General features: G+C 30.6%; 2 protein-coding genes across 3 annotated transcripts; one reads left to right on the top strand and one right to left on the bottom strand.

Moving 5' to 3' along the window:
• The first annotated feature begins 5,550 nt into the window (after window positions 1–5,550).
• LOC129306902 (mediator of RNA polymerase II transcription subunit 11-like) lies at window positions 5,551–8,552 on the top strand. 2 transcript variants are annotated; one of them, XM_054947701.1, is made up of 4 exons: window positions 5,551–5,899; window positions 7,133–7,222; window positions 7,337–7,441; window positions 8,194–8,552. In XM_054947701.1, exons 2-4 carry the CDS (start codon window positions 7,169–7,171, stop codon window positions 8,368–8,370), a joined length of 336 nt encoding a protein of 111 aa, XP_054803676.1. In that variant the 5' UTR covers window positions 5,551–5,899; window positions 7,133–7,168; the 3' UTR covers window positions 8,371–8,552. The 2 variants fall into 2 exon arrangements, with proteins under 2 accessions (XP_054803676.1, XP_054803675.1); XM_054947700.1 differs by having other exon boundaries at window positions 5,562–5,899; window positions 7,325–7,441.
• A 3,467-nt stretch (window positions 8,553–12,019) lies between these two features.
• Window positions 12,020–15,212, bottom strand: LOC129306687 (serine/threonine/tyrosine-protein kinase HT1-like). The gene is made up of 3 exons (XM_054947392.1): window positions 14,369–15,212; window positions 13,429–13,884; window positions 12,020–12,438 (listed from the first exon to the last, which is right to left on the bottom strand). Exons 1-3 carry the CDS (start codon window positions 14,801–14,803, stop codon window positions 12,190–12,192), a joined length of 1,140 nt encoding a protein of 379 aa, XP_054803367.1. The 5' UTR covers window positions 14,804–15,212; the 3' UTR covers window positions 12,020–12,189.
• Between the last annotated feature and the right edge of the window lie 871 nt (window positions 15,213–16,083).

Raw genomic sequence — 16,083 nt, forward strand, 5'->3', positions numbered from 1 at the left:
GAGCAAGAAATTTTGTTTAACAAATGTCATATATTATAATCCGTAGAAAATACATATTAAAATTTTTTTGTATGTTCATTTTTTTAGCTGTAGCCCTACTTTGGCCGGCCCTCACATCACATGTTCTTAATATAGACCCCACCACTCTCACTTTTCATGGCTATATAATTTTTTTTTTTTAAAAAAGTGTCAAATATTTTTGGCTCCAACATTTTACTCCAATTTTCAAATTGAATTTTAAAACTATTTTTAGGGAGAATTTTATCAAAGGACTAATGATATAACTTATTTATGAATCAAGCTTAAAATAATTTGAAATATCATTATATATATATATTTTTTGTCTAAATTGAAATTTAATTGTGAAGTTAAATCATCAGAATATTGTTGGTAAAAAAAATCATCAGAATATTCTTTTTCAATTAAATTGAACAAGAAATATAATGAGATAATGGGACTGCTAGGAGCTGACTTTGCTGTATGGGGTTAAGGTCAGGGAATGGCGCCGTCTAGTAACAAAGTTATGTTATGAGGAGAAAAAAAGGGAAAAAATACCAACATACTATGTAAAAATAATAATTACCAAGATACTATAAAAAAAAATATTTTTCAAGATGCTATAGAACCACAAATTGGTTTGATAGGAATCGAGTAGAGTCAGGTATAATTTCACACAACTTGGTTTGATTAAAGCTAATTTTCACAACTTGTCTTCATTAAAACCATTTCCTCCTACCTATTTCTAGTCCAACCCATCATTAGCTAATCATTAATTTTATTAACATAATCATGATTATAAAATAATTATTTTTATGGTTACTAATTTATTTTCTACAAAAATAATTGATGGTTTAATCATTAATGAAATGATAAGCTACTAAGTAAATTTTTTATTTTAGATAATGATAATTTTTTGTAATTAATTTAGATTAAAGTAGAATAAATAATTATTTGAAAAATATAAAATAATAAATGAGTCAATAATAACGAAAGGCTATTGTTTTTTCAAAATAATTAAAGATTAAATATTTTTACATTAAAAAACATAATCTATATATGATGGCTTTGTGTATCACATCTTGGTCTCCTTATAACTTGTTGCAGTTGCCCTTATCTTGTAAGTTCTTTTTGTTGAAATTTTGATAATTTTGTGGTTGATACAATTGGTGGGGTATTCAAATAAAAAATAGGAGACTTTAGAGGGGAGATCAAATGCTATGGAGTCGTGAATATTTCATTCAAGGGCCCTCCACATTCAAATGTGTAACCATTGTATTCGGCTACAAATAATGGTGGAACATCCAATAAAAAAGTGAGTGAGCCAAATTGTTCAATATCTAGAGAGCTAAACTGGTGGGACAAGGATGATGGGAACATGCAATGTGATTGTGTAAATAGGTTAGAAGAAGAAGGCCTTCTTAATCTTGTTCCACTTCATCTTCAACGTCATTAGGTGGTTGTGTAGATAAATAGTTTCCATGTCTCCGACTTTGTCTTCTTTGAGGAATATGTGGGCGTGGCACATCTATTGCAAGAAGAGCAGGTTGAGAGGCCATTGTGAAGCATTGTTCTCTCAATGCAAGTAATATGTTGCGTTGTCTTAACAAATCCTTTCTTGTTAATTTGTTATAGGTATTTGTAGAGAGTTTTAAAGACTTAACTGTAAACCTTTCATTATATCTGCTTTAAATTAGTTAAAAATATTAATAAATAGGAATATTAATTGTAAAAAAATAATGATAATGAATACTTACTACAAAACCAATTGCAGTAATTCTTAAGCTAATCCAACTTTGAGTATGTCTCCAGTACCATCGCATGTACTTGGATGTATGTGTGATCTAATGGCTTGTTTGATATAGGAGACTCTATAATATCATGTTCCCATCCTTCCTATGTATCGATGAAGTTTGAATACTCCTCAATCTAATTTGATGATGTTCTTCCCCTAAGTTGTACTGTGTGGACATTTCTCAATTTAACTAGAGGAAAAGAAATTGGTTGTTGAAGCCCAAATTGTCTCATGATGTGATCAGGATAGTACCATTCTATTATGTGAAAGCATATTAAGGGACTTTAAGCCCTCCAAATTTGTAGTGTAACTAAACAATAGCTTGGAATAAAAAGTTGCACCAATTAAAAATTATATGGTTTCTAAATTATCTCATCATTATCACGGTCACCACCACTATTTATATAAAAATCATACGCATCTTCATCTTTAAAATCATTCATAATATTTTCAAATGAAGTTTGTAAAGAAGATAATATACTATTATTACTAACATCAAGACAAGGATAATCAAAGGGATGGAAATTTTTTAAGTACAAGCTAAGCCTTCTTTCTTCTTTCATTGGATCTATATGATTGTTATTTGATGAAAATAAAGATATGATGAAGTCCTCTAGTGGTTGTGATTTAGGAAGATCATCAACTTCTACATTTGAAATGTGTGCATATAGCTTTGATCCTATCAAATATCACAAATTTATATGCCACATTTGTTCTATATCAAAATTGTTCTGCAACTTACATGCTCAGTATCTTAGTGGATTTATGACTATTGGATATTTATATACTAGATTGGACACAATTTGATTGGAAAGAAGCTCTAGTATTTGTCTAGCATCTTGCTTTAGTAGGGCCAAAGTAATATTTACATCAATCCTCATTATTCTCATATCATCAAATTCAAATGTCACACCATCTAGATTATTGAAAATTCAATCATTTGTATATATGCACATTAGCTCTTTCTATTGTCCATTTTCCCTGTATATTAAGCAAATCAATATCATGGCACCAAAAAATAATCTAATTTCTACACAATAAATCAAGCACCAAAGCATTTTTTAATAACATTCAAGCATATACATTTTAACAAATGCCAATTTATTTATTTATATAATTATAATATTAATTTATTTTATTTCCCTCACAAACTATGTTGATATTTTTTACCTTAATAATGATTAAAAGCTAAATCATCATTAAAAAATTAAAATTTTTTTGAAAAATAATTTTTTAAAATACTATTTCATAATTAATTAGATAAGTTTCTTGGTATATTTGAACTAATCTATTCAAATTTTTTTAAAGAAGTTACTTGTGAAAATATAGCAACTTGTTAAAAATGTCTGCATTTTTTTCACTTAGCAACTTGTTAAAAATATCTGTATTTTTTCATGGGAAAATTATATGTATATAAAATGATTGGTAATTTTTTTAGCTAGATTTACTAACCATACAGAGCATGAGAAATTTAAAATTCATATATAAATAATATTAATAAAAATACAAAATATTGGTGAATGTTACCTCCGTTCAAAAATATAAGGTATTTTTTGAAGAGTTGAATGTTAAAAAATGTAAGGCATTTTTAATTTTTTGAGGTGTAATCATTATTTTTTTTAAAGTGTCCCTAGTGATAAAAGCTTTATATTTATTATAGAGTATTCAATAGGGGTAAATATGAAAAGAAAGTGTTAGTTTAAAAGTAAATAATTATTTTATTAGGAGTAAGATTCGATTAAAAATGTCTTACATTTTTAAATAGAGGGAGTATCTTTTTATCATCTCTAACATATTAAAATTTTATATTTATTTATAGGATATAATTTCAAACAAACTATTTGGCTGTGTTGTTCTAAAATTTTGTATTGATATTTTACCAGCATCACTGATATATAATAATCTAATAATTATATACAACTTAACATCTTTGAAACGAAATCAAACGCCATGTGGTGGGTATGATCTATGAACATGTTTTTAGAATAGTAGTGTCCAGTGAAACCAATTAATATTTTAATAATATACTACCTTTTTTTTTCCGCTTTACATGAAAGCATATGAAATTATTATTACACAACTTTAATTAATAAAATATCACTTATCTCTTCCCCATAAAAAAATCACTTAGCTAGAGTTTTTATATAAATTTATCATGTAAATAAAATAACCACTAATCATACATAAAAAATTACCAGTTTTAATCAAATTCTAAATATTAAATTTCATGATAATCAATAACATAATAGCATCAATAAAATATCACAAGGCTACAATAAGATAAATATTTACATGTATAAAAAAAATTTTAAAATACATAAAAAATTAAACATTTTTATTATAATCAAAATATTAAATCATATGATCGATGTGCTTACTTTCTTAAATCTAATGTCAAAATAATAAAGATCTTTAAGAGCTAAGGAGAGCCAAACCTAACACTTGTAAAAAAAATGGAGCAAAGGAAAAAAGAGGATGCAGATGCTGGAAGAACTCTTTTCAAAGCTTCTTAACTACATTTTAAGAAATAAGAGAAAGGGAAAAAAAAAAAAAAGTATGCATGCTGACGGATAAGATACTACAAGAATCTGCTTAGAAACCATTAAGACTTGACACTGCACATAGCCATTGTTGAAGCGTGCTGTCACATTCCAATATAAACATTTTAAAAAAATAATAATAAAGCGAGCTTAGTGTGGCACGAATTGCTTTCAGCAAAGAACAAATTCCCTTTTTCATAACTCAGTACTATAAAGGCCGAGTAATAGAATATTTGATCAAATTGGTTTGTGATAAATCGATTTTCATTGTCGAGAATATGCTCCGTACCATTTTTGTTTGCTTTTTTTTTTTTTTGGAAGCCTGAATGCTCCATGCCATTTTTACTAGAAATATTCTGACACAACGAAATAGGTTTGTTAGAAACCGAATTTGCCTTCATAATATGTAGGAAAATAATTTTCAAAGTATAGTATATGAGGAATTTCTTTTTTATTTTGAAGCATTTTGGTCAGAAACCCCAAAGCAAATTGATTCGCTCTCATATTGCCAGCAAAGATAAGGTTTTTTTTTTTTTTTTTGGGACAAAACAACAAAGATAAGTTAAGTCACACCCTTTCTTCCACATCCGCCTAAACAGTCAAACAACTTTTTTTTTTTTTTTGCCATTCGATCAATAGTTAACGTCATGCCGGATTAATAGACTGGGGGAGACTGGCCAGGTTTTTTGGATTAATGGATGCTAATTTAAAGATAAGATACAGCTCCTCACTCTTAGATAATATTTTTTTTGACCATTTTTGCACGTTAACACTTATTAAAATTATAAGCTAACAAAAATATGAAAATAAAATAATGGCTGAATTGTACTTTTATTGATTTAACTTTATATAAAATTTTAGTTTGATTTTTTAATTTAATAAAATATCTTCTTAATTCTCTAACCATTTCAATTTTAAATAATTGTTTTTTGTACTAATAATTATTGTTATTTTAAAAAATAAATTTAATATATTAACATTTAAGTATATTCTTTCAATATTTAAAAATTTAATATGAGAGAAATGTTAAATCCCATTAAAAAAGATGCCTGCCTAACCATATTTTAAATATAATTTACCTTTAACAAGTGTTAAGGTTAATTTTTTTTATTTCATTGTTCAGTGTCCTGAAAACTCAAAAATATTACCCTCTTCTACTTAGACTAATCTGCTTTGTCAGCCCATTTCAATGATCGCTTCCTGAGTATCTCAAGATATTTTTGATATATTTATTTAGATTCAAACTTGAGAGTACATGAGAAACTAACTGTTCAACTCCACCTTTTGAACCAAACCCTCGATTTAAAGCGGAGTTCTTAGCGGCGACGTTATCCAGACGTTTGATGTATCCACGCACAAACCCAATGTAGACGTTGAGGAAATCGTTGTCGGCGGTGCCGGATGTGAGAGAAAATCCGTGGGTGGGGCCCATATTTGGCTGAGATCGACTAGGGAAAGCCAGGGTTGACGGAGAAGAGGGAATCGACGCCGGAGGTGACAGCTGTGCCATAGAAAACTCGCTGGGAGTTAGACTGCGTTCCAAGGGCGAAAAGTTTTTGCCTTCAAGGTTCGGATTTCATTAACTTAATTCTCTCTTGGCGTCCAACCTTCCAATGATTCGATTATAGTTTTTCCCCCTTTCACTATTGCATTTGTGTAGAGTGAAGATTTTGGTTCAAGTTAGAGTGGACAATTTGTCGATGTTCTTCCTTGCAAATAATTCTTTTGTCTATGAAATGCTGAGATTATCTAAGCTCTTTAATATTAGGCTGACTCATACATGTTGGGGGTGGTGGGTTCCATCCCGTTAGCTTTCAAGCTGGTTTCAGTTTGCCACTATTCCATGGATTTGGTTCGAGTGACCTAGGTCAATTCACTTTACTTACTGAGTGTCTCACATGTCACCATAACTACCGTTCCATTTAAGTCTCAAGAGATTTTGTCATTTAACACTCATAAAGTACCAAATCTCAAACTTTTGGAGGGAACAGGTAGTGCTTTGATCGTAAGGATTATTGTTAAAGGGAAATATATATTGATAATTTTAAGTATTAATGAAATTCAATGGCTGTAATTGAGACACTTATTGAATAGACTTAGGCCACAAATCGAATTCAAATCCCTACACTCAAAAAAGAAAACATGCATGCAACTCATCAAGCACAACTACTTAGAAAGACACCCACTCAGAAATTATTAGGAACATTAGAGATTGCCGACTTGCTTGTCTACCAGACATCCCGCATGACTTTGATATTAGAATATTAGACTATCCACCACCTAATTATATAAATTTTATGGTTTCAGACATGACTTGATTTTTGTCTGTTTGCACAATTTTTCTGTAGCCTTTGTTTAAAAAAAAAAAAAAAAGTATGCATATAAAGTTTCATTCTGTTCCACTTCTTATGGGCAAATCCGGTACAAATGCCTCTTTATCAATCTTTTTACAGCTTCTTCTTGGGTAGTTCAATAAATGTATCTCCCTCTTCCTTCCTTGCTGGAAAAATCTCTCCTCCGTTTGAAGGAATCGCTTTTCCCTGGCTTATGCACTGTTTCTACTTTTGTGCAACCAAACGAGGCTGTTTTCCATTTCCCTTGTTAAAATTTCTCCCAATGAGACAGGTCCTTAGATTCATTAAATTTTCTATTTCCATATTGTGATGCATTGGTTGGTCCAAAAAAAAAAAAATATTGTGATGCATTCATCTCCATCAAAGGAGACCTTTCTGTTTATCAACTTGATGTTTGGTTCTAGACTCTAGTAGACTTGATTGCTTGTTGTTGTTTGATTCCACAGATCTGAGTGGGAGATCTCAAAGGTGTAGTAGCATCAATGGATTCACAGGGTCAAACAACTTCATTACAGAGACTCCAGAATGTGGAGAAGGTGATATTTGAAATAATTTAGAGCATTTACGGAATGACAAATGCTCACAGTTTATTGTGAACATGTCATTGATATATATAATTTTGTGGTGGTAATATGTAGAGAATTGTCAAGGTTTTAGAGTTAGCAGGAGGAGTCATGGATGAGCTGGCAAGCTCGACAGGTCCTAGGAAAGATGTGGTCCAAAATCACTGCCTGGAATTCATGCAATTAATTAAGGTATTCTTCTTCTCAATGTTTGGAAATGCAATTCCCCTTTATTTTTTTGGTTTAAATTTTGTCTACAGATGTAAGGTAAAAAACTTAGCTGCAGGTTTTCTTTAGATCTTTGTAATCAAGTTATTCAATAACAAAATGACAAGCATTGGGCCGAAAACAATAACAAAGTGATGAGTAGAAATTTTATTTTACAGGTTAACATTGAATGATTGGGTCACTGAATAAAGTTCTTTCACACATCAAGTTTTAATTAAGAAACCTAATAAAAAATGTCTAAAAGGCTTTGCTGACATCTTTACCAAGTATCAATTCAGTATGTGTTCATCCCTCCTTCCTTCCTCCATAAAATGCTGGACACTCATTTTCAGTGAAACTGCAGCATTACCTGTTAAAAACCTCTCACGTTCTAAATTAACAAAATGTGAAGATGAATGCTTAAGATGGTGAAAAGCATCACAAATAGCAGTTCATAAAATTGGTGTCTACTCATTCTCTCAATGATTTTAAATTCAGTATTTGTTCTGTTCTGTGACAGACCAGGAGACAACCAACTAGCTCAAATCCCCAGCAAAACTGCCTTTAGATAATTGGGGTGAAATTGTGTAATTGAAGATAAAACAAATGTACCATGCTCTAGTCGTGGCTTATTACAACCAATTTCAATGAAGCTCCAATCCATTTTGTTAGCTGAAGGATGCAAATTCTATGTAGTCTTGTTAATTTTTTTTTTTTTTTGTCTAAAAACCTTTTAGGACATCCAGGTGGCATTGCGTGATGAAATCAAAAGTGCTTGTGAGTATCGCACATTTGAGAAGTGCGATTATGGTTCAAGAATAACCAGTGAGATTTGTTTTAAGAAACTAGAATATGTTATATCGCAGTTGGATGGAATGAAACAGACGATTGATGAGTATGACACAGCTGTCTGAGATCTACATAGGAGCTTTCCTCAGATGAGAACCTTTGGTTTGAAATTCATTGATTTGGGGATTTCTGTATCTAGTTATTTTAATAGCCTCATGTCCAATTATTATGGACTCTACCTCGTTCATTAATTCTTGTTTCTTGGTACAGCTATGGCATGGGATAATGGATGGATATTGGATAACTATATACTAGATTGGACACAATTTAATTAGAAAGAAGCTCAAGTATTTGTCTAGCATCTTGCTTGAGTTGGGCCAAAGTAATATTTACATCAATACTAGATGTATGGATATTGCTAACAAAAATAATGGATCAATAATAAAATCATGTTAGAATTGTTCTGCAACTTACATGCTTAGTATCTTGGCAGATGTATAGATATTGGATATCTATATACTAGATTGGACACAATTTAATTAGAAAGAAGCTCTAGTATTTGTCTAGCATCTTGCTTGAGTTGGGCCAAAGTAATATTTACATCAATCCTCATTATTTTCATATCATCAAATTCAAATGTCATGCCATTTGGATTATTGAAAATTCGCTCATTTGCATATATGCACATTAGCTCCTTTCTATTGTCCATTTTCCTTATGTGTTAAGCAAATTTTTTTTTAATTAATCAAATCAATATCATGGCACTAAAAAATAATCTAATCCCTACATAATAAATCAAGCGCCAAAGCATTTTTTTTAATAACATTCAAGCATGCACATTTTAACACATGCCAATTTATTTATTTATAAAATTATAACAGCAATTTATTTTATTGCCCTCTAAAATTATGTTGAGATTTTTTTGCCTCAATAATGATTAAAGGCTAAATCATCATTAAACAATTAAAATTTTTTTGAAAAATAATATTTTAAAATACTATTTCATGATTAATTAGATAAGTTTCTTGGTATATTTGAACTAATCTATTCAATTTTTTTAAAAGAAGTTACTTGTAAAAACATAGCAACTTGTTAAAAATATCTATATTTTTTTCACCTAGCAACTTGTTAAAAATGTCTGTATTTTTTCATTGGAAAATTATATGTATATAAAATAGTTGGTGATTTTTTTTTTCTAGATTTACTAACCATACATAGCATGAAAAATTAATACAATTCTTATATAAATAATATTAATAAAATTACAAATATTGGTGATATTTATGTATCTTTTTATCATCTCGAACATATTAAAATTTTATATTTATTCATAGGATATAATTTCTAACATACTATTTGGCAGTGTTGTTCTAAAATTTTGTATTGACATTTTATTTGTATCACTGATATAATAATCTAATAATTATATACAACTTAACATCTTTGAAATGAAATCAAACATCTTTGAAATGAAATCAAAAAGCTATGTGGTGGGTATGATCTATGAACATGTTTTTAGAACAGTAGGGTCCAGTGCAATCAATTAATATTTTAATAATATACTTCCCTTTTTTTTGTCTTTACATAAAAGCATATAAAATTATTATTATTATTATACAACTTTAATTAATAAAATATCACTTACCTCTTCCCCCCCAAAAAAAAATCACTTAGCTAGAGTTTTTATATAAATTTATCATGTAAATAAAATAACCACTAATCATGCATAAAAAATTACCAGTTTTAATCAAAATCTAAATATTACATTTCATGATAATCAATAACATAGTAGCATCAATAAAATATCACAAGGCTACAATAACATAAAAATTTACATGCATAAAAAAAATTCTAAACATACATAAAAAATTAAACATTTTTATCATAATCAAAAATATTAAATTATATGATATATGTGCTTACTTTCTTAAATCTAATATCAAAATAATAAAAATCTTTGAGAGCCAAGGAGAGCCAGACCCAACACTTGTAAAAAAAAAAAAAAAATGGAGCAAAGGAAAAAAGAGGATGCAGATGCTGGAAGAACTCTTTTCAAAGCTTCTTAACTACATGTTCAGAAATAAGAGAAAGGAAAAAAAAAAATAAAGTATGCATGCTGATGGATAAGATACTACAAGAATCTGCTTAGAAACCATTAAGACTTGACACTGCACATAGCCATTGCTGAAGCGTGCTGTCACATTCCAATAGAAACATTTTAAAAAAATAATAATAAAGCGAGCTTGGTGTGGCACGAATTGCTTTCAGCAAAGAACAAATTCCCTTTACCATAACTCAGTTACTATAAAGGCCGAGTAATAGAATATTTGATCAAATTGGTTTGTGAGAAATCGATTTTCATTGTCAAGAATATGCTCCGTACCATTTTTGTTTGCTTTTTTTTTTTGGAAGCCTGAATGCTCCATGCCATTTTTACTAGAAATATTCTGACACAACGAAATAGGTTTGTTAGAAACCGAATTTGCCTTCATAATATGTAGGAAAATAATTTTCAAAGTATAGTATATGAGGAATTTCTTTTTTATTTTGAAGCATTTTGGTCAGAAACCCCAAAACAAATTGATTCGCTCTCATATTGCCAGCAAAGATAAGGTTTTTTTTTTTTTTGGGACAAAACAACAAAGATAAGTTAAGTCACACCCTTTCTTTCACATCAGCCTAAACAGTCAAAGAACTTTTTTTTTTTTGCCATTCGATCAATAGTTAACGTCACGCCGGATTAATAGACTGGGGAAGACTGGCCAGGTTTTTTGGATTAATGGGTGCTAATTTAAAGATAAGATACAGCTCCTCACTCTTAGATAATATTTTTTTTGACCATTTTTGCGCGTTAACACTTATTAAAATTATAAGCTAAAAAAAATATGAAAATAAAATAATGGCTGAATTGTACTTTTATTAAAATCATGGCAGATGTATGGATCAATAATAAAATCATGTTAGAATTGTTCTGCAACTTACATGCTTAGTATCTTGGCAGATGTATGGATATTGGATATCTATATGCTAGATTGGACACAATTTAATTAGAAAGAAGCTCTAGTATTTGTCTAGCATCTTGCTTGAGTGGGGCCAAAGTAATATTTGCATCAATCCTCATTATTTTCATATCATCAAATTCAAATGTCATGCCATTTGGATTATTGAAAATTCGCTCATTTGCATATATGCACATTAGCTCTTTTCTATTGTCCATTTTCCCTATGTGTTAAGCAAATTTTTTTTTTATTAATCAAATCAATATCATGGCACTAAAAAATAATCTATATACTTAGATCAATAATACTAGAATTGTTAGAATTGTTCTGCAACTTACATGCTCAGTGTGTATGTTCATTAATTCTTGTTTCTTGGTACAGCTATGGCATGGGATAACTTGTGGTGTTATGTCTGAATGGGATATTACCTAGCTTTATACTATAGATATTGGGAGGATATTGAGTATTATTTTTGAATGGTGTATTATTTTTGGTTACCTACAAGTATCTTCTTATTAGAGGCAATATTGTTCGAGACATAGTCAGATATGAAATATAGGCACCTCTTCTATCAAAAATTTAAACCTTGGTTTGCCACGTGATGAGAGACTTGCCTTTTAGATTTAGCTCCCGTTGGTTGGATGGTGTATTATTGCATCATGAGGTTTAATTAATGTCAATTTGTAGATACCGTGTTATTCTTTCTCTATATGCATGCATGATTTCTGGTCAATTTTACTAAAACTAATTCCAGAGATAGAAAAGGAGAAGAAAATTAGGGAAAAGAAACTTAAGTTGCATTTACATAATACAGTTGGAAGGAACATTGAAGCATGTACAATTACAAGCAAATGGACAGGATATACAGATTGAGGGTTTTTTTTTTTTTTTGGAGGGGGGGGGGGGGGAGGAGTGTGTATGAGCTTACATGCGGAAGAGGATAAATCAGGCATGTACAGGTATAGAGGAACTCATGGACACACAACCTTTTAAGCGTTGAATAATGACATTTTTATTGATTAAGGTTGAATAATGAGTGAGAGGTAGGCCTTCCTTGACATATTCATCATACTTTTCCAAAACAGACACAATTTCACTGAAATCTGGCCGCTTGGAGGGATTGGCCGCCCAGCAACGCTTTATCAGATGTGCGAGCGCTGGCTGACAATTTTCTGGCAGCGGTGGCCTTTGGTTCTGCCCAAAATAATTCAACCCCATGTTTCAGTAAACCATATAGCAGCATTATCTTTAATTTCTCATTATACACAAAAGCGTGTTACCGTCTCCTACTATTAAAAAGACTAGCTAATGGCTTGCAGGAATAAGCCCTGTTTCTGATGCTAGGTCCTGCAATTGAGATAGAGATCTGGTGCAGAACATATGGCTATATATATTAAGAACAAAAAATTATTCAAATCATTATAATTTACCAGACAAATGGCTACAAGGCAGAAACATTCATAAAATGACTATGCTCACGACTATTTATGGCATTATATAGTCCTTGACGAACGAATCGTCTTGACAATATGGAAAACCAAATTACCGCATATGTTAACTTAAACGGATAACTCAACTGTTTTATCTATTAAGCATGATAAAGTTGAAATGTTTAATATCGTAATTGAGTTCAAACAAGGAATCAATATTAAATGAGGTAAAAGAACAAGAAGAGGAAAAGAAGAAAGCAGGGAGGGGGTGTTTAAGAATGAAAGCATATACAGGAAATCCAACATACAATTTCCACAACCTATAGTTCAATTACAACTTTAGTATATGGGTTACGATCTTTGAAACCTAACAATTTATTTTGCAAACTTCACAAAGAGAAAACATTAGATATTATAGTTCAATGACAATCATTTTTTTGTAAAAAAAAAAAACATTAGATATTATAATTAAAACTAACATCTAAAGGCCACGCCACATGATTGTCGTTCTATACCTCGTTTCTTTATTATTTTTTGTTATCCCATTTGTTCAGATATTGCAAGACAATCATGTGACTTTTTGTAACTAATTTTAACCATATAACTTGTCTGACTTTTTGTAATATCATAATTTAAAGGAGTAAAATGTAACATTTTAGAGATTATAAACTAAAATTGTTATTAGGCCGCAGTTCAAGAAAGCTATGTATAGTTTACCCCTAAGAAGAAAGACATTTTGGCATAGTTATCTTACCTTCTCTGACACAGCAAAAGCAGCTTGCACAGGGGTCATTCCTTGGAAAGGAAGTAACGCGGTTGTGAGCTCCCAAAGCACAATTCCAAAACCATACACATCTACTTTACGAGTATAAGGTTTTTCCTTGATCATCTCTGGGGCCATCCAACGATACGTCCCCATGTTTCCTTTGGTTTCCCGGCACCGCGTTTCAAGACATGATGTGCCAAAATCTGCTACCTTAACCCTCATTTCATCATCGAGAAGCAAGTTAGTTGACTTGAGGTCTCTGTGCATTACACCTTGTGAATGAAGGTACTCCATACCCTTAGATATGTCAAGTGCTAGCCTTAGTATAGTTTCGGTTGAAAGAGAGTATGGCTCTTTTTTGTTCAGGTACATCCTCAGATTTCCTTGTGACATGTATTCTGTTATGATACAGTACACCGGTGGTTTTCTACAAGCTGCAATAAACTGTAAAAATAAGAGTATTTTAAGGATCAGTCCTTATTCATCCTCATACATAAAATAATTGCGTCAGATAACAACCTTCAACAGAAAGAACCCAATCTAGTTACTGGCTCTGCTAGTACCCAAAATATGACAAACAGAAAGTAAACTCCGTATAGGACATCAAGTAGATGTATTGAACATTAAGCCAAAAAAAAAAAATGTAGTTGAAGTTTAGAAGTCTCTCTCTCTCTCTCTCTCTCTCAGAATTCACTGTTAGAAGAGCAAACATCAACAATCTTTGCAATTTTGACAGTCCGGTGAGCGTTATGATTGAAGGTTAGTTCAATATATTCAATACCAAACTAATTTGTGCTTTCTAGCACGTTTTTACAAGTTTGATATGTAAAGAAGAGCATAACTACAAATTTTAAAAAATCAAACTCCATGAGGAAAACGAAATAAGAAGGTCTCATAATTAGTTTCTAATTGGAATGAAAGATGGTACCTGAACAATATTAGGATGAAAAAGACGTGAAAGTAAAGCAACTTCAGATTTAAATTGCTGCCCCGGTAAAGATCTTTTTTCCTCGTCCTGAGCTGGAATTCTAACCATTTTCACAGCCACAGCTCTCTGCTTGTAAATTCCACGGTAAATCCGACTGTGAGCGCCGGAAGCAAACTTGTTTCCGATAAAAAGCTGAGAAAGATCGGCAGTCCATTCTTCCTGATCCTCCTTCAAAGCCTCCCACGTCTCAAAATTCTCAGACTCCAATATCATCGACCATGATTCCAAGCTTTCGAAATTCTTCCTTTCCAAATTCTCCGCATCACAATTCAACTGCCTCTTGGACGACGACAAAGAAGAAGAAGAAGCCGCGGGTAATAACGATTTCCCCTTCCACTTTGGTAGCCGAAGTGGATGAAAACACGACGCCGCCATCAAAGCTCGATATGAGTTATTACAAAATAGTTACAGTGATACTTACTATCAAAACATTCCGTCAAAAGGGATTTAAATTTGAATCTGAATTTTCCTTGGGATCGTAGGAAGTGATTCCGAAACATGAGGGTTTTCTTTCATGAAACTATCGAAATAGATTTGTTCAAGAGTTGAAATTAGCCAGAAACATAAACTGGAAGACCAGTACTGCAAGAGATCACACGAATCAGAGGAGAACCAAATGCATGGGAATTCGAATTGAAGGACAAGAAGAGGGAGGTTTAATCATCATAGGATCAATAAGAAGGATTAGGACTGCAAAGATGAATTTAAAGGAGGAGGACGAGGAGGAAGAAGAAGTTGCAGGTTCAGGGGAGTCTCGTGACTCGTGAGCGATGGGTTCAAAAGTGGAGGAGAGAATATGCATGTTTTGTGAATGGACTATTTACGATATGATTCAGCACTTTTTTTTTTTTTTTTGAGAACAGGAACGGAGTTTAAAATAAGGTTTCAAAGGTTAAATTTTAAAAATTTATAACTCAATTTTTAAATTTTATAAAAAAATTTATATTTTATATTTTAATAATAAAAATAATTTTTTTATTTTTTAATCATGTTAAAATTTAAAAATAAGTTATAAATTTATTATAATGTTGTTATAAAATTAAAAAAGTGAGTTATAAATTTTAGAGTTTAATATTTTAGACTTAACTTAAATTATTTGATCCTTTTAAAATCTCTTTATCATTCTCTCTTTTTCCCCCTTTTCTCACAACTATATTTGTAATAAGTAATCCTATTTGATATATCATCACCCCTATCAGACTGAATGTGAGCATATTTATGCAAAAATTTGAATATTAATTTGTTCTGTTATAAACACTTGCACTAGATTTAACCTCATTTGTACTTTCTCTATTTAAAAATGTAAGATATTTTTAATTAAATTTTATCTCAATAAAGTAATTACTTACTTTTTAACTAATCCTATCTTTTTATATTTATCTCTATTAAATACTTTGCAATAAATATAAAGTCATCATCAATAGAGTTTTTTTAAGAAAGGCAATGATTATACTTTAAAAAACTAAAAATACCTTATATTTTTAAACATCCAACTCCTCAAAAAATATCTTACATTTTTAAACAGAGGGAGTGTTTTTTTTCTTTTTCAACATCATAATTCATTAATGAAACTTATTTTAACTCTACAAAAAAATTACTTTAAAATTATTTTTTTATTATTTCACTTCTTAAATATTTTCCCAAAAATGATAGTT

Source organism: Prosopis cineraria, unplaced genomic scaffold (genome assembly GCF_029017545.1).
Source record: "Prosopis cineraria cultivar Desert tree isolate PC_DT_omini unplaced genomic scaffold, ASM2901754v1 PC3, whole genome shotgun sequence".
Taxonomy (NCBI): domain Eukaryota; kingdom Viridiplantae; phylum Streptophyta; class Magnoliopsida; order Fabales; family Fabaceae; genus Prosopis; species Prosopis cineraria.

Coding starts and splice junctions, on each gene's coding strand:
- LOC129306902 (XM_054947700.1), top strand. CDS start 7,169: ATGGATTCACAGGGTCAAACAACTTCATTACAGAGACTCCAGAATGTG. Junction 7,223..7,324: donor GACTCCAGAATGTGGAGAAG/GTGATATTTGAA, acceptor GGTAATATGTAG/AGAATTGTCAAGGTTTTAGA. Junction 7,442..8,193: donor AATTCATGCAATTAATTAAG/GTATTCTTCTTC, acceptor AAAACCTTTTAG/GACATCCAGGTGGCATTGCG.
- LOC129306687 (XM_054947392.1), bottom strand. CDS start 14,803: ATGGCGGCGTCGTGTTTTCATCCACTTCGGCTACCAAAGTGGAAGGGG. Junction 13,885..14,368: donor TTCATCCTAATATTGTTCAG/GTACCATCTTTC, acceptor TTATTTTTACAG/TTTATTGCAGCTTGTAGAAA. Junction 12,439..13,428: donor CTTTTGCTGTGTCAGAGAAG/GTAAGATAACTA, acceptor TATTTTGGGCAG/AACCAAAGGCCACCGCTGCC.